This window comes from Sinohyriopsis cumingii, chromosome 15 (assembly GCF_028554795.1).
Source record: "Sinohyriopsis cumingii isolate HCF-2022 chromosome 15, ASM2855479v2, whole genome shotgun sequence".
NCBI lineage: Eukaryota > Metazoa > Mollusca > Bivalvia > Unionida > Unionidae > Sinohyriopsis > Sinohyriopsis cumingii.
The window spans coordinates 145,026,834-145,046,740 of record NC_142975.1 but is presented as its reverse complement, the minus strand read 5'-3'; the positions used below and the strand labels follow the sequence as shown (position 1 = coordinate 145,046,740).

Here is a 19,907-nt window from a genome sequence, read left to right as displayed (position 1 = left end):
AATTATCAATACCATTCATGCACTCATCCCAATCACAGCAGCCAACCAGCCAATGAGGCCTCATGTGGCTGTTGAACTTCCAGCATACGCATTAGCAGATAACTAGGCAGATTAGATAGCTAGTGAAATTTCCAGCTACTACGAAACTATGACTCACTATAGTTAATCTGTTCTTTAGCCAGTCCTGCAATGCTGCTAATCCACGAATAGCAGTCGCACGCTGAAGCAGCTGAACACTGACATACAAATATCATGCAGCATTGATATTGGCATGCCAGTGCGAGCGATGTTGTCCCTGGATGCCCCAGCTGTTTCAGCGCACAACTCGCAGCGTGGTGCATGCATCCAGCTAGCCACGTGGACAACTTTGTAGTAACTTACTTGATTTAAAACATTGTTTCAAGAGTGCAAATCGATTGGATGATTAATATTGACTAGCGATTGTACGCTATTAAATATACTGCCAAGTCTATGCATAATGTCGAACTTGAAATGCTCAAGTTTAGTCTGGAATTACTTCAAAGTAAATGCAGTCGATGAGTCCTAAGCAGATTGCACACTTTGCAAAGCATACATGTCCAGAGGTGGAAAGGATTCTAAACACTACACAACATCAAATCTTGTCCAGCACTTGCACTGCAAGCACATTGTATAACAAGGCCTGTTTCTGGCAGGTAAAGAAAGAAAAGGATGCTGCGCAGTTAACCTCAGCAGCTGCAGCAACTCCTCTTTGATGCCATGCTGGATCAGAAGCAGTCATTTTCATTTGATGACCCGAGAGCTATTAGTTGGCACAAAGCTATTGCGGAGTTCATGGCAGTAGATTCCAAGTTGGAAGTACTTTTCCACATCTTTGATACCAGGCATGCATAAGGCGATACAAAGCAAGGTGCATGATTTAGTTTCTGCCCAATTGGATCTTAGTTTGACCTCTGTGTGGTTAGACCCATCCATCGACGTAGCCTTGTTGAGTCTTACGGCACACTGGCTGATGGAAGACTTTCAGTGGAAACAGGTGATTTTAGCAGCAAAGCCTCTCGATGAATCACACACTGAAGAATATTTAGCAAGCAAACTGGACAAGTTTTGCGAGGAATACAACATTCCCAAAACTCGTATCTTTCTCCTTCTGCGTGACAGATACATTCATGGTTAAAGCAATGCATTTGGCTGAAATTGACAGCATCAGCTGTTTTGCACACACGCTGCAGCTCATTGTCAGTAATGGCATTCTGTCGCAATGAGCTGTAAAAGATGTTTTGGCAATCTCGCGATCCATAATCAGCATTTTTGGCACTCCATCCTGGCACAACAGCAGCTCGAAGAGCAGCTGGAAAAATTTGCCGTTGCCCATAAGAAACTCATCTAGGATGTCCAGACACGCTGGAATTCTACATACAATATGTTGGTTTCGTTATATGAACAAAAACAAGTCTTGGGGGCTTACGTTACTCTCTATGACCTGCTTAGCCTAACAGCCCATCAGTGGGTCTTCATAAACAATATTGTGGACACATTAGGCCCATTTGCCGACATTACCAAGGAAGTAAGTGATAGCCAAACATCAGGATCTGTCGTTCTTACTATGCTGAAAATGCTCAAACAATGTGCTGTGATATGTTGACGTCACTGAACACATGCTTTGCTGACATTGCCAGCAACAAGAAGCTAGTCTTAGCCACCATCTTGGATCCCCGATTCAAACATCGCCTATTCTGTGAAGAATTACTTGTGACCAGATCCAAAAAATGGCTTAGAGCAGAATGCATCGTAGTTGTGTCAGCTGACAAGCAGGAGGAACCCCCAAAACACTGGACCATCAACGTCATGTCTCTGGGATTTGTTTTATGTGGCATGTGACGAAACAACCCACATGGATGATGCAGTTGATGTGATGCTTGAATTGTATCTGTTGCCACGAGAAGATATATACGGCTGGTGGAATGCTCACAGGTTTCAGTATCCCTACTTGGTACAAGATCACCCTGGTCATACTAAAATCATTTGCAATACTTTTCCCAGCATTTCTTGTACATTCTTCTCTTGATTATGTTTGCGATCTTGCTCTCTCCTGCCATCATCTTATTTCTCCAATTTGAGTACAGACTGCACACCTTGCAGATACTTCCAGATGTTCACAATTGTAACTGTACAATGCATTAACTGTTTATCAAAAATGCTACAAATGTTAAATCACATTGTTGGACAAAAGTATTTAAAACATTAACCCCTTGAAACATAATCCCCACCAATTTTTTATCCCTATGTATGGATCTGTAGAAAATTGCAATTTTTAGTACTCGCATTTCACTTTCAACCTAGCACCATAAATAATGGCAGTAGTTAGAAATCTCAAACTTTCACTCCTAAATATAATATAAAATATAATAAATGCCTAAGAATAATATTACAGTGTGACCATTAGAAACTAAATGCATGGTCACCAGGGTAAAAGGTCATAAAGTGCAAAAGCATGATATTTATTAGAAGTAATACAAGACCTGCTACTGTTGTATTGGTTTTCCTTTTCTGGACTCATGGACTCCAGACCAAGCTAATTATTCCCTTGAACAGGTGTCTGCAACCTAAAGCACACATGCCACAAGGTGGCATATGAAGAGGCTTTGTGTGGCATACAAAGGGCAGCCAGAAATCTCGATTTTAAGTGTTACTCTCTTACTGGTGGCACATGCTTATTCATTTTGTAATTAATCTGGAAAAAAGTGGCACGCTATGTACAGTAGGTTGCCGACCCCTACCCTAGAACCTGATCCCAGTTTCAATCTTTAGTTTCATCAGTCAAAATACCTTCCTCATCATAGTTCCAGTGCAGGGTAAATATTACATACCCAGTTTGGGTCCTGGAATTTTGTTACTTTGTGTGATTTTTCTCTTTTCATGATCATGTTGCATGGTGTGGGTACATGGGCACAAAAAGGCCCCATGGGATACACATGCCATCTGCCCATCATGCAATGGTTGTTTTTGTTTTTGTTGTCTCAGCACTGACCAAGAAAGCAGCCACACATATTGAGAGAGGCAGATAAGTCTTTCCTCATTGTCATCACTGAATCTCCTCCAGGATTGGAGAAATTAATTACTGTGTGGAGCAGGAATGTACTAGAGTGACCTCAGTTGTTTTGAGGTTGCCCAGATGGCAAGGATTCCTGACATTCATTACAAAGAAAATGAATGTGGGTGAGGGATTGATCATTGGTAGGGAAAACACTAGAGTGAGTTGTACCTACTGGTTAGGAAGAGTATTGCCCTCTCAAGGTTGGTGACCTGATGACAGAGATAGGCCAATCGTGCCTTTTTGAGAGGGAACAGCAGTGATCGCAATCTAATAAATATGATGTGGGTGTGTCCAAAAGATCTTTGTCAGTGGACTGGTCTTTGACTGGTGACCAGTCATTGGGTTTTTGATTATAAGTCTGGTGATATGGATCGGGATTGATTACCACACATACACCTTTCCCATTCCTATATTACTGGTTAATCCCTATGGGATAGGGAATCAGGTTACATCTGCCTGACTAGAGATGGGTATCAGATTGACATCCCATCCACCCAACATCACTACCACCACCAAATGATGTAATTAATGTCCCAGCCTTGGTTTAAAGGTAGGTTGGTCATAACATGCCATGGACCTCTATTATGTGAAAGGAAGTTAGTGTGGCTATAAAAGGGGAAGTTTGTCAATAGGACAAGTTTTATAATGCAAACCTTATTCCCAATTTAGTTTCTCCATTCTCTGATAAGTTTGAAAATGTATACCATGTTAATGGTTGTGAAACTTTATTTTGATTGTGGGTGATTTCATAGGTGAGAGGATATGTTCTTGTCGATGATCATAGATGAAAATTGTTTGCAGCTTCATTAAGCTTTTTATTCAGCTGACCTACAAAAGTTAAGTTTTCACTATTTACTGACCAACTTTATCAGTTCTTGCTTCTTTGTGACTTAGAATCTGACCCTCAAATGGACTGTTTCACTTTTAACCTGGCTCTTAAATTGTGTTTTATTAATGGATGATTCTATGTCATATGGACACATTTCACGTTTGCATTGTATGATAAATAAAATTTTACATTTATAACTATTTTTATGAATTTAATCACTTGCATATTTCTTCATAGCTTGGAAAGGATGCAGCAATTTGCTTGCCCTATAAATTGTACATAAAAAGTTAACTCGGTTCAGAGCCACTTTATATTTTTTTGCAGGTTGAGGAGCAGTTGAACAAAGAGAGAGAGGCTGCCATTTTCAAGGCTCTACCCAGCACAGTAGTTCATAAAGAACCTTTTGTTCCAAAAAAATCCACCAAGGTGCTTACAGGTAAGCTACCAGCTTAATAAATAGAAAAATAATTTCATTAATTGCATCACCCATGGTGATGATAAGGTATTTGCATTAACTGTGTGCAGTCACATGGTCTTCATAATTTTGGAACCATTATGATACCAATAAATCCAACAGGACTTCAGCAGATTTCTCAAAATTGTTCCCAAATGTGACACATTTATGTTTTCACTGCTTGTAGCCCCTCAGAACTTGTTAGCAACATTGTGTAAATAATAAAAAACCAAACTAACACTGAAGAACATACACAAACAAAAGTTTGGTAGGTATATTTTTATCCATATGTTGATGACATCATCAGATTCCCAGGCCATTACAGCATTTGTTTCTTCAATGTGTTTATACATTTTTAAGCAACCAATACAACCAGTGCATGCAACTTTGTATCCCATGACGTTCAAACTGAGAAAGTCTTGGACCTTTCAAAAGAGCTTGATTCAGATTTTATTTAAATGAATTTTATTTTAAGGAATTTACCCATTTTTGTTTTCCTTTTTATTTTGTATGCCTTATGGGAGAATGTGATATTTTGCACGGCGCTTTATAGCCATGATTGTGCTTGTGTGTTGTTAAACCCTGTGCATACATACATGCATGTGTACATATATACATGTATAAATGACCTGATTAGATTTTTAGGCCATTATAGCAAACTTTAAATTTGATTTTACACATTTTTGAACTCTTTGGTATGCAGTGGGATAATGTATTTTATATACTTCTATCTAGTTAATACCTTGCCTGTGATACTTCTGATGTGATATGTTTCTTAGAAGTAGCAAGGATTCAAAAGGTAGAAATTACACACCTGGCAGTCTTTTTATATTTGAAAGATGTTAGGAAACGTTAAATTATTGCAACATGATAAAACAAGACTCTCTTGATGAGAATGTTATAGCTGCAGTTTATACCTTATTGCTCATTAAATGTTCAGTGCAAAAATTCATTATTTCAAACTAAATAGTAATAAAGACATTACAGATATCAATTTGAGGATGAAAGTTGAATGATTGATTGAAACTGGAGCCGGGATGATAATCTGGGTTAGTTTACATAAGTTTAGATCTATTGAAAAGTAGCAGCTTTATGGTTATGACTTAAGATACATTATAACTTGATTTATATAACCTTGAAAGATCCTTAAAATCAAGACCCTACATAACCTGGATTCTTCTTTAGACTGGCCGCATTATTTTGTTCCAGTAAGGTCATTCTGATAAAGAGCTGTTTACTGCTATTATTTTCACCGTAGCTTTGACAGAATGTTTTTAAAAAGTATGGGCTGTAGATCACGGTATTGATTATATTGTCAGTCTTTTTTCAGCAAAGATGCTGTAGGAAAATAGGCTCCTCTTCAGCTCTGTCACTTAGGTGCTTATGACTGCTGTAAGGTTACAGTCTAGTTTCATACTTTTTAAACGGTTTGATTTTTAAGGGAAAAGAATTTGCCTGTTTTTCTCCACTGGCTATCCTGGTTATTTATATATAAAAAACTTGTATATCTTAGGTATTGTTAACAAATTCCCTTTATTTTTATGTATGATTAATGGGTATAATTTGAGTTATAGAGTATACAGCTTGGCCTTACTTTAAATGTACACCTCACACAAGACTCAGATCTTGGTCAGTTTCACATCCAGGACTTCAGAGGTAAATTGGAGGGGAAAAATGAAATAGTAACTTTATTTTTTTAATACTTTTTATACATTTTATAATTTAAATATTGCACTTTTAGAAGTTGGTATGTCTACTCCCAACATTAATAACTATTAAACTTAGTGTACTTTAGACAAAGTTCGGGTTCATTATCGGGCAGCCTATTTGATCAGTTGTTGAATTGCCACATGTAAAGAAATTTCAGTCAGAATACATCTCTCCATTGTGCATGTTGCCAGTTCAAACAACTCCACGTTATACTGGTCTCTCTCTCAGAAGTATATAATTACTGCATCAGTTCAAGCATCTATATGATTATGAATGAAGCCATTACATGTAAATCTTTTCAGTTTGATGTGGTGATCTGGATCTGGACCTGTATTATCTAGTATCCACTAATAGCATGTATATCATAACAGAGCACCGATTATAAACACACACAAAAGCAGTGCATATCTGAGCCTGTCCATTATCATACATTATTAATTTGGTTCCAATCTAAAATTTTGTCATAGGAGGAGTTTGTATTCTGCGAGTATCTGCATTTTCATCTGTCCATTAAACCTGGTATCCTTATAGATCATCATTAGAACAAGTGTCTTGTACCATATTGGGGGTCCTTTTTTCAAGATCAAGGTCATGGCACAGTATTATAGGTTTTTCTTCACAATTTTTTGGTTATACTGTACATGTTTAAAGCTGTCTGAGATTAAGGGATGAAATTGTTTGACAAAAGAAATGATAACTGCATTCTAATTATAAATTCTCTGTAATGTAATTTGGCTTGGTATTCTACCTTTTCTCCATTTGCTGAAAGGGTGATTGACTGGCATGCTGTCTATGTTTGTCCATCCAGCATGTACTCTGGACTTGTATTTAACACTATTTTCAGGCTCAAAATCGCCCACTCGTATCTTCATTAGCACTTTTCCCAGCTCCAGTAAACTGATATACTTCATAACTTTAAAATTTATTCTCATAACTATCATCGGCCAATAATTGCCAAACAAAATCATCATCTGAGGATGAACCATACTGGTAATCAGCCATTTTTGGTTTTCTATGTAACCAGCATTTTAAACAAGCATTTGTAACACTTTTTAATGCAAGTTCAGACTATGGCAATGCTTGTTCCAGGGCACAATGTGCCAATCAAATTTAGTTTAAAACCATTCATGTCATATGACCAGCAATGCAAATGGCGAGCTTTTTTTGCAGGTCAAATTTGATCAATGCTTAGTTTCATCTTGTATGTCAACAGATTAAGGACATACTGAATGATATATTTGCAGTTTCTGAGAAAATAAAACCATCTTCCTATCAATTTCATCGAGGTATGGTCCGATGTAAAAACGTTAAAGTCTGCTAGGCTGGCTAGTAAGTGGCTATTCTATGCTGACACTGCATGGTGTTGGCGAATTACAGCTTTTCGATAGGCAATTAATTGGCTCTGACCCTACACCCCAACATATATCTCAATTATCAAAAATAGAGTGGCAAGTGTCAGATGAAATTCAGACTACTTTATACTAAACAAGCTGTTGCAATAAAATAATTACCATAGAATTGGTGGGGGATGCGCAATGTTTACGAACCATGTTACTTTGTTAATTTGTAGATGGCTAATGAGTGAAGTTAAGTCTGTTTTATTTTAACTAATACAAATGAGTGCATGTGTCTGCATCAGCTGTCTCAGATGAATTTCTGATTTAAAGAATAACTAGGCAACAATGCAAATGTCTAATAAAAGTTTTGATGATTGCTGAAGAAAACAACTTGCATTATAGTATAAATTTGTGTCGATTTTCTACCACTTGTATCGATATGTGTATTACTACAGCAAAAGTATCAATATATTGATGAGTCGTTTCACACCTACTCGTATGCCATCATTACAAGGTGTGTTAATGTACCACATTGGGGATCATATCTTTACGGTTGGAGTCGCGTCACAATTTCCATTATGGTCTTTAATTTCGGATCTGTTAGAGATTAAAGAATGAAAAGTTAATATACTTGTATATCATTGGAAGGCATGTACACCACATTGGGGATCTAACCATCAGGATTGTGATCAATATTGTAAGTTGTCCTTTTCCATTTTGTAACTTTAAAGCTCTTTTGGCTATGGGATTCAACTTGGTATTTTATTACATTGTTGTTAAAATGGGATTTACGATCACTTCAAATAACAGACAAGATGAACGCATGCATGAAGAATTGTTGCCTTGCATTAGGCAATTCATACAAACTACTGGTGGTATAAAGAGGATGGGGAAAGTTATTAAGAGTATCACTGATGCTACAAATAGCCACAAACATACTTTTTGTCTCCCAAACCTCTGTATACTGGCCAGCTCCACCACTTTACTAAACATTTAGTCCCAGAAGTGACCAGTTTATGGCAGTTTCTGTTTGGAAATTGATACTTTTATTAACATTAAGCGTGGTCACCCTTTTATTTTTCTTCCTTTACTTCAGAGGTAAGCAATGTAGAGCTGTGTACAGTGAAGCGTGCAATGCAAAGAGAGGCGTTTGACATGCACAGAAAAGTACAAGAGGCAGAGCTCGAGGCTGCTAAAAGACATCGGGAGAAGGAAAAGGAAGAAGAAGAAAGGGAAGCCATTGAAAAACTCAGACAAGAGGCAGTTCACAAAGCTAATCCGATTAAAAGATACAAACCTGTGGAAGTAAAAAGGAGCTCCAAACCATGCACAGTGCCCTTGTCTCCAAAATTCAAGACAGATGAACGATTACAATCAAGCAGAAATCATAATTTGTCAAATGCATAACATAAATTGCACATGTTATTTTTTTATTTGTCCACATTTTATTATGGTACGCAATTTTTAAAGTCATAAAAGAAAGTTTCCTTGAATATGATATAGCCATTTTTTGGGAGAAAATCTTGCAGCTTTGCGAGCATTTATTTCATTTATGACAAAGAGAAACCCATCTATACCAAACAATATAAGATCACAAAATTACATCCATTATGAGCAGATGTTCTTTATATGGAGGTGGTTGCTAAGACATTTCAGATTTTCATATGCAGGAGGTTGCATCAAAGTTAGAAAGATGTTTTTTGGTGGGGTTGGAGATATGTGGTCTAAAAACCTGAAAGGCATACATGATACTCTTTTGGTAAAAAGTAATGATATAAAACAATCAAATTAAAAAGTAAATCGCATAAGAAATTAATTTTCATTTTTTAAAAATAAAACGAACCCTTGTTTCATGCCTGATCAAATATGATAAATTTAAATTAGATAAAGGAAAAGAATTTATCATTTCAAAAACAAACATAAACAAAATACATTAGTTTTTATTTTAGATAAATCTTACTAGACTCGATGAGACATTATAACTGATCCAGATTTAGAATCATTATAGCATTACATCTCATGCTGTAGTATTTGCCATTAGAGATGTATTTTGCTGATATCACAGTTTACATTATTACATATAAGTATCCAAGGACACCTGAAATTGCTTTGCTTTTTTTGTTACATTCAAATTTTTATTTCCTATGATCAAGATTGGACCATGCAAGATTTTATTATAAAATGATGACATGTTCAGTATTTTCAATAGTGAAAAATAAATTTTCACACTGACGTCAGCAAGACAGTTAATCTTTCTGGCTGGACGATGGCGTAATATTGGAAATATTGTTCTGTAGCTAATTCCTTTTTCAATACATGTATGATAGCTGGAATAATGTACCTGCCCAATGACACACCTCGCATAGTAGCCTTGATGGATGATCCAATGGTAGGATCTGAAACCTTTCAGTGGCACAGAACACCAACCACTGATCCACCTCAACTGCTGCCTCCATTAGTCATCTCTTATGATATGTGGGACAGCACACTGGACCAAAACTACATTCTCAAGCCTGCTTGGCATTAGAACTGTTGGGAAGATGCTTTCAATGTGGAGTAGTCACCCAAAGATGCAATTCAGAATTTGTTATTATTTTCATTTGAACGTTTTGAGTATTCATTTTCTTGATATATATATTTTCACAAAACTGTCTTACCTAGGTAATGTGCATGTTTAAATGGAATAGCCCTTAATAGTTCTTTATCATTTACTGTGTATATTCACCATTTGTATGTATACGCCGATTTGAAAATAAGATCAAGTTTAATCTCAGAATTAACAATATCTTTTATTTGTCAACACAACAAATTAAAGATGTATTTTAGCAATTCATATAGCCATTTTGCATTAACTCTAACGATGCATATAGAAGTAACTGTATATATTTTGTATCCATATTGTGATATAATGTAGTACAAGTCAAGATTTTCTGTGTTGATGCATTTCATTTTTTCATTTTAATGTATTTACGAAAGTTTAATTCAAATAGGAGATCAAGGTTACTAAATTAAACATTGTGACCTTTGGCATATTTCTACTTACCATCACACTTAAATCACAGACACTCACTCAAACAATCGATCAAATTTTCTGCAAAAATTACCTCGATGTACAATATTTATGATCTCTTAGTATTTCATAAAAACATATATAATGTTTGCTTTGTAGTCCCTAAAGTTAAGTCAAAGAGAAGAGTTATTTGGGATATTTTATCAACTAAAGATTTGCTCTCAAGATTTGTTTGTTTAAACTCTTAGAATTCATCCAGGATATAGTCTGCACATACCTTAAGTTGGGTTTTCATAAAGATCTATTTTTTAAATTATGTAAGATATAATGAACAATGTAATTACTAAGGCATACTAGTAACACCACATTGCCATATCAAGAAAGCATGTAAATTCATTGCAGTTAGTGATTGAGAAGATTAGCAATCAGATTGAAATGAGGCAGCTCTCTTCTAATATTTTGCAACAAATGGAAACGAATGAGTATATGGCTGCAGTCTTCAAAACGTTTTTGTACATTTTATATATTGTGATGAAAGAATGTTTCTAATTTGTATTCTGCAACAACACATGTACAATAATCACTGTTATCTACATAAGCTCTGCCTCTGTACACATTTTTAAAATTTGTCTGAGAAGAGATAACTTAGTACAGTGATTCAAAGTGAATCATCGTTTGATAATATAGGTTCTGGTATTCATCTAACTTTCAGATGAAATGGGTTTAGTAAGATCCCTCACAATTTCTTGTTATGATGATAACTACACTACATTTATAGCCTTGAATTTGTAACTGGTTTATGTTCGTAATAAATATTAATACAAAGCAATTATTTTTTTGCTCTTTTTTGTCCTGCATGTGAATGGCAAGATGGATATCACTTTCCAGGTAATGACATGTTCAAGCCGTTACAAGTGGTATATTTTTCTGTATCAATTGCATTAATAAAGCAAAGAATTCATGCACATGGATAAACTATTTCAAGTTATTTTAGGTTTTTTATTCACTAAATTCCTAACTGGTAACATTAACTTGGTACTCTTCACAGCATAGATATTGGTGTACTATTGTTGGGGGGTCAGGAAGGAGACCAATATCCATTACTAACATGTTAGTCAACTCTGCATAGAATCTTATCTCCTTAGCTTCAGCCAGTGGGAGGCTATTAATTCAGACTTGGTGTCATGACGTGTATGATAGTCCAATAAATCAGCCCCCATACCTGTGTTACTCCTTAACCCTACCTCTTGTAGCCAGTTTTTAATTTGTGGCTTCATACTGCTGTTCCATCAGTATGGAAGCCATGGAAACTTTAAAATAACCAAACGAGTATGTAGTCACAAACTTAGAAATGGCCACAAATGTGATAGTTCTACCCCTGTGACCCGTGTCATCGACATGGTTGTCAAAGGCTTGGCTCATGCGGACAAATCCCAAAGTCAATTTGTGGACAACCTTGATCAGTTTGAGAACACAGATCCCACTATGGAGTTCAGCTTTAAAGCTGTAATTGAAATGATGTGAAGAATCTTGTTTCCAGCTGGGTAACCACCACCACAATCTTTGAATTGGGTGTTCCAGTTCCTCTGTGGACATGTATTACCTTCTCTCCTTCCATCTCTCGAGTTCATACCAACTGTCTGTTCATTCAGATTTAGGACCCCAGTAGCTCCAAAGCTTTTTCTCTTAAAGTCAACTGCTGACATTTCCTGCTTGATTGTACAGAATGCATTCAGACATCTACCATGTATTGGCCATGATCACAGATGTCTGTCTCACCTATGACCTCATGGACTCGAGTGTTGTGCTTGACCAATGTTGGTAGATGAGAGTTGCCAGTAGCTTCCTGTGGGTCTGCGGTTTTCCTGGGTTCTTCCTCCACCAGATATACTGGCCGCCATGTATGGCCCATCATGAGCTGGAAACCCACAACAAGACCAATAATACCTACCAAGTGAAGTTCTCAGGTTGGGCAAAGATATAGTAGCAATAAATTAAATCCATTCTGCTTTTCATTAAATTAGACTGTCTCATTCTCATGTTTGGGAGTTAACATGCAACAATGTGAACTATGCAGCTTACCACAGTATGGCAAGTTAAGTGCCCTGACAGACTTGTGTCACCTAGATATTCTGACCAAAATGGAGTGCTCTGAACTAGTACATGTGTCCCTGCATATAAACTTTACAAACGCGGGAGTATTTGAAGGTATGTATCTAAAAGTTCTGGGTCAAGAGATGGGACTGGTGATGGAACAGCTATACCTGGTATTGTGAGACACTGATTATGTTGCCAGATATGTTTAATATGCTTGGCATTCAAATCCAAGCAAGCATTGTGTCAACTTGCTTAGAAGTAAATGCTTATTCAGGGTTCATTCACCTTTGGTGTGACAAAATTCAAGGACTTGATCCAATTATTTCAAGAACCCCAATGTCCAGTGCACTTTAGAAATATTTATCAATGGCCATTTAAAGGATTAGTGAGAATGTTGTAATTTCCTGACAAGGGACTTACTAATATTTGTGCAACTGGCTTGAGACTTTATAACAGAAAATAAAAATTATAAAAATCTTAGGAGAATAACAACACTTAATTTCTAAGAGAAACAAATGAATTCAGATCTTTATATGAAGAACAAAAGAAAAAAACCTATAGATTACATAGCAAATAAGGTACACTAGGTTCAACAATCCTTTAAATTCCTAACTACCAATCAGGATTGAACACACTTCCCAAGCATTTTGCTCCAAGTGAAATGGTAACCTCTCGCAGAAAAATACCCAGATAAATCATCTGTACATTCTCAATGCCACATACACGTGTTTATCCTTTGGCGGATGTGAATGCAGCCTCCTGAATATTCGGTAGCAATCAGAGTTTATGGAGATTGCAAAAGCCCACCTTCTCTCCGACACACTTCAGGAAAATACATTGGCCGACCTCGATTTGCATAATGTATGCATACCTGAAGTTGTCTGTGGCAGACAAAATTGATTTCTGGAATAATTTTGATGCATGATATAATGCATTCACACAACATCTTAAAATCATCTGCCACATCTAATTTTTTATATCTGCTGTTGCATCAAAATTTCACAGGTACATTTACACATAGATAACTGAAAAATTGTTAAAGCTACGTTAAAAATCCAAATTACACATACATGTAAGTATATTGTGTAGAAAACAGCCTTTATGGCCATAATTTACACCCAAAGTTTGGTCAAGCTGCTGAAAAAGTCAATAATAGACTTAAACAGACTTATGAAGTTTAGATCGTATGCTGAAAATCAGAAGCTTGGACATAAAATAAGAACAAATTAAGACCATTTTTGTGTATATTTTTCATTATCTTTTGTTTCAAGAGTTTGAACAGCTGATTAAAAATGATTTAAAGTACAAAGATTTACCACTGTTGCTGAAAACAAATCGACGAAGAAGAATGATTGTTAGAAAAGATTTGCACACTTTTTAATGCTCTCTATAATCAGGTCCCTGCACAGTTATAAATATATGATTGGTCACGTATTGTAAACCACCCAAGAGCAAACAGTTTTATTTCAATTACATGACATGGTATGAAAAGAAACTATTGTACATTCGTTTGTTTATTAATTTCATATTTTTCAAGGACTGAGGCTTATTTTTAAGTACTTTTCAAGGTAAAAATGATTTTTCAAGTACTTTTCAAGGATGAATCGAAATTCAAGTACTTTTCATGGTAGCGTGCAAACCCTGTCATGGTAAGAACAAATTGCCTATGGGAATTAAATGCATGACCTTACATGTGATGATGGAAAATGGTTTGATAGAATTCATAGACATGGTCAAGCACAGTAACTTAACTGACTTAAGTACAAAGAACCATATTGCAGGCAAATAAATGGTGCCGGCAAACTTTTCATATGACAAAGCTATATGAAATGCGACATATCTGCCTACAATGCAAACATAAGGAGAAATAGAAATAGCTGGAGTATACCTACCCAGAATTGCTAAAACTGTAGAAGATCATAAGCAGGTATCAGTTTTGCTAGTTCTGGAAAAAAGCATGCCTGCCACCACAAATAGAAGCAGTAACTAATGCATGGATGGAATTTGGAGCCAATCCTTCTATTTATGGGGAAACCACTCTCATCTGACTTCTACATGGGGAAACACTTGTTAATGCAAGCTTGAAAGGAAAGGATTTGCATGGTAGTGTATGTTACGTATTTTACGCTAATAATGTTCTGGAAGAACAAACCTGGGAAAAGATGGCTGGACAACACCATAACATGTTACATATGACTTTATGGTGGGCATATAAAAAGAAAAGTTTTTTCATAAAATGAATATGTGTGCTCTTCTCAGAGTTATTGTACAAGAAAATAGTCATTTACAAAATCAATATTTACATTTTGAGAATCAAGTACATATTTGGTTCATTTCATTTGTGTCTCTGTATACAAACATTCTTGATGTCCAGTTATATCTTGTAGCTCATTACATCTATTGTGACCACACAAGTTAATGAAAGAGCAGTTTGGGATGAAAGGATTTCAAGTAACTATATTGGATCACATGGATCTGCTTTCTGATGTTATTAAATTGGCTTAAAAATCATTCAATGCTATTATTCCAATGTCACACAAATGTTCTCTGGTAACTCGTGTATTTTTGCTTTTGAAATTAAAAATCATTTTCTTTAACCATCCATTTCTATCAAGACTACATACCTCTGCTGATGAAGAGAGAGAAAAATAATAATTGATTAAATATAGTTTAAGTAATACATAGTGCATCCTTCTCTGGCCCCTTGTTGAGTCCCTCTTTGTCTACTATGGTTTCTCTGCCAGGTATGAGGTCATTGCAGACAGTATATGTTAATAAGCTAGTAACTAAATTTAGATATGTTGTCATGTTGAACCAATCAGATGACTGAACTGGAGCATGTGATCAGACATTATATCTGTTGTTGGGCATTCATACAGCAACTGGGATGCCTGTAGAGATGTGTGCATTTCAGTGCATTTAACTAATACTATTTGTGGAAAGAACCACCCACCCTCCTCTCCTTCCACCATGTCATTTATTTGGAACATTTCTTGCATAGCATGTCATTCCAATTCTGTTCTGGGGGGGCCATTGCCAAGTTTCATGCATTAACAACTTTGCTTTTGAACCCCCAATACGTGTCAGACGGAGAGAGAGAGAAAAAAAGTTCAAATATTTTTTGTGAATATTTAATAAAATTAGCATCTCATCAAATATTGCAATGGTATTACTATACTGTACATGTACAACAAAATTTATCAAATATGACAGATTCTACACACAAACATTGTATGCACTTTCAGTATGGAAAATAACCCCACATATATCAGTATTGGTTACAAAAGAGGGGAATCATCTTAAGCTCACTCTTCTTCCTTTCCAAATAAAATGGGGGACCATTTTTATATACATTCAATGAAATAAAGTTTGATCCACTCTTGATCCAAAGAACAACTTCCAGGACATTGGTATTTTCCAGCTATTAAAACCTTGCTCTGCCGTGGTCCAAGTATTATCCAAGGTTTTTTTCTGAAAAGTTTCAATTAGAAGAGCATAAACACATAGACTAAGCTGAGCAAATCACTAGTAATATTGCTAGTGTACCAAAGTTTTTGCAAGATGTAACAAAGGGCCTACATATTGTATTTTAATAAAACTACCATAAAATATAAAAAACTGGTGATCCAACAAATTTTTAAAATTTAGTAAGCTACCATTTTGTGATTACAAGATCACAATGTATATGGTTCACTGATAAATACCCAGACAGATGGTTCCAAAAGTTTACAGCAAGTAAACTAATGTAAATAACAACAACAACAAAAAAATAATGAGCCTACAAATTCTGTAAACTTAGTATAAAGCTATATTTCATAATTACAAGATCACAGTGTCTATGATTCAGATAAATACCCAGACAGATGGTTCCAAGTGTTAGGTATTAGAGGTCACCATTATTACAACTCTATGGTCAGAAACTAAGTAACAGAAAGAAGCAAAACTAAGTTTTGTAAAACCTAACAATTTACTTATCAATGTTATAAACGGAAAATTTAAGAAGAACTTATAGTATCATAAACTTAATCAAAATTATTCCCAAAATAGTTCTATTAAAGTCCAAAAGAATGAAATGTTCTGTATAAATTTCAGATCCATGATTATACTGATCTTCCAAAAGTACTGACATGTGAAAATGGCACTTTCCAGAACTCCTTTGAATAATTCACAGTAGTTACAAAATAATATAATCCAATGAGCACTTTCTATTTCCACTGAATCCAAACATATGTTTTTCATCTCAAATAATATCTAAATACAACATAAAATAGTCTGCAGACTTCTCATGTTACAACAAGAACACAATCAGAAGAATGAGAAAACTGCCCAGTCAAGCTACATGTATAATGGCTAAAACATATTATTACTCCAACATGACAAATCACAAATTTCCATCCGCATAAAAGAACTCAAATGATTTAGTCATCAAATGGGAATTAATAGAATTCTTCTAAGATACCAACTGACCAACCTCTCCAATGGGAAAAAACCAGAAACTTGTAAACATATTTGCTAATAATTGTATTATTAGTCGTTGTAGGGTTTAACACCATTTTTCAGCACAGTATAGGCTATACATGGCAGCCAGTATAAATGGTGGAGGAAGAACCCAGGAAAAACCACCGACCTACAGGAAGCTACTAGCAAGCTTTCTCACATACCCACATTGGCTGAATCTGAGACTTGAACCCATGCAGACAGAAGTGATCCATAACGGTGAGTGCTTTAAACCAGTTAGCCACTTGGGGGCCCTGTTTATTATTAGTAACTGTCAACATCTACATAAGGAAATCACTTATAGATCCTGTGCAGTTTTACGTTTTTAATATATTATAATAGAACTTTTACATGCACAAATTTAAATAGAGGTAATCACTACAGTTTACAGCCATGAATAAAAAAAAAAAATTATAGATATACGTAACACCATATTATAGATGTCTAATTAATAAAAAGATAGACCTATGGATCTTTTGAAATGAAACACTGTGGCTATTGTTTTGTCTATAATTCCATTTGAATATTTTCCACTGTCCAAAAGAAGCTGTGTTTTCTGCACTTTGATAATCTCCTTGTGTTAGAATAATGGGACTACACTTCATTTTGTCTGGAAAATTGGCATAACATAAAAGCTTGTTTCCCTTTGGTTTAGAAAACATAAATCCAATGCCAGCAAAAAATTACCCATCAAGAATTCTTAAGATTTTAAGTTTCTATTATACTGGAATTGAAACCTAAAAAATATGTTGATGTGAAAATTCAGTGATTTGCAGTGTTTTTCTTCTAGCTACAAAAGAACTGTTCAAAAATATACCAAGACAAACTTCAGCCATGGTCTCACACAACAAAGAATGTTATCATTACAAAGGGTTGAACTGTGTAAAATTTTTGGAGAGAATCTCATCTGGGCTAACATTGTGAGGAAATAAAAATCAATGCAAGTTAACTGTAATGAATTAGACTTCAGAGTCTCAATAGTTCTCTTAAACCAGGCTTGAAAATATGCCTCTTTGGTAAGGCTGAAAAAGGTCAAGCCTTTGTTAACAAAACTAAAAGCTGGATGAACCTTTATACTTTTTTAAAAAAGATGTTTATGTTGCCTTTTCTTTATTTCCTTATATTATGATTTAATGTGGACACATCCATTTTGCAAGAGAGAAAACATTTCTGAAAATCTATGGGTCATAGTATGAAAGAAAAAAGAAAAAATTCAAGTAATTCCTCTTGGATCATTTGGAATAGTGCTGCAAGATGCCTGATTTAATGTTTACTGAAAAGATTAAGAGTGATGCTTTTATACATCCACTGTACAGTGGCCATGTGTCGAGTAGATGGTGAGGAAGAATGTAGTGAAGATGAAACCCAACACTAGCCAAAACAGATGCTGAAATCATGAATCCTTGGTGGTGGAAATTGATAGAAAAATTGATAGCTATGATATTGTAGTCGGGACCATTTGGATATGTGTAGGATCCTTGTGATGAATGAGATAGGGGTACAAATATTAGTAATAGTAGACAGTGTAAAATTGGAGATCATCTTCGACAGACTGAAAAAATGGATCTAGAATATCCTACTATAAAATATGCAGCAGAACAGAATCTACATTTGTTCCAGTCTTCTATTTATTGTAGTGTTGGGATAGGACTGTACTGAAGAAAAATATTGTTAATATTTTGTTTACCTTGTACTCTGTGAATTCGGTAAATAAAATACTTTCTCTACTGATGAGATTAAATTGAGGGCTGCTCCATTTAAACATATATGGCTCCCAGGGAATGCAGTTTTTAAAAACTATATGTCAGGGTACTTTGATTTTTGAGAGTTCATATTAAACACATAAGAAAGTTCTAAACTGCATCAATCAGTGAGTACCCACATTAAAACTGCCTTCCATGGGTCCCAGGAATGTTTTACTGGAACAGGCTGGAGCACTACTGTTTAAAGATCCATAAGTCCATTTGTTGTAATTTATAGAAAGATAAATGTACTGAAAATTATCAGTAAAAGCCCCATATTTAACTTGAGCTGAAGCCCCTTGAACACCCTGCTGAAGCCTCGACAACATACCATCTAGTTGTATGTAATCTATCCAGCTGCTATAATGATATGGGTCAGATGCATAAATGTTAATGGACAAAGTAATAAACAATGCCATAAAATAACACGCCCAGTGGAATAATAGAAAATGTTATAGCATATGCCCGATGGAGTAACAGACAATGCCATAACATAATATGCCCAATTGAATAATAGAAAATGCTATAACATTATATGTCCAATGGAAAAACAGAAAATGCTACAACATAATATGCCATAAAATAACATGCCCGATGGAGTAATGGACAATGTCATTACATAATAAGCCCAATGGAGTAATGGACAATGCCATTACATAATATGCCCAATGAAGTAATGGACAATGTCATTACATAATATGCCCAATGGAGTAATGGACAATGCCATTACATAATATGCCCAATGAAGTAATGGACAATGTCATTACATAATAAGCCCAATGGAGTAATGGACAATGTCATTACATAATAAGCCCAATGGAGTAATGGACAATGCCATTACATAATATGCCCAATGAAGTAATGGACAATGTCATTACATAATATGCCCAATGGAGTAATGGACAATGTCATTACATAATAAGCCCAATGGAGTAATGGACAATGTCATTACATAATAAAAAGCTTGATGGAGCAATGGACAATGCTATTACATAATATGCCCAATGAAGTAATGGACAATGCCATTATATAATATGCCCAATGAAGTAATGGACAATGCCATTACATAATATGCCCAATGAAGTAATGGACAATGACATAACATAATATGCCCAATGAAGTAATGGACAATGACATAACATAATATGCCCAATG

The 19,907-nt window shown here is 35.4% G+C and overlaps 2 protein-coding genes across 4 annotated transcripts in view; one reads left to right on the top strand and one right to left on the bottom strand.

The window, feature by feature from the left end:
* Positions 1-11,245, top strand: part of LOC149782989 (targeting protein for Xklp2 homolog) — a 71,630-nt gene extending 60,385 nt beyond the window's left edge. For all 3 annotated transcript variants that reach the window (XM_089934551.1, XM_089934550.1, XM_089934549.1), the window contains 2 exons: positions 4,230-4,341; positions 8,503-11,245. In XM_089934551.1, coding sequence (XP_089790677.1) covers positions 4,230-4,341; positions 8,503-8,813 — 423 coding nt within the window. In that variant the 3' untranslated portion in view covers positions 8,814-11,245. The remainder of the gene's footprint in view (positions 1-4,229; positions 4,342-8,502) is intronic.
* A 4,383-nt stretch (positions 11,246-15,628) lies between these two features.
* The window catches only part of LOC149782988 (proteasome assembly chaperone 2-like), a 50,168-nt gene continuing 45,889 nt past the window's right edge, over positions 15,629-19,907 (bottom strand). Inside the window, exon 7 of the mRNA XM_089934548.1 lies at positions 15,629-15,984. Within this exon, the coding sequence (XP_089790674.1) occupies positions 15,868-15,984 (117 nt within the window). The 3' untranslated portion in view covers positions 15,629-15,867. The remainder of the gene's footprint in view (positions 15,985-19,907) is intronic.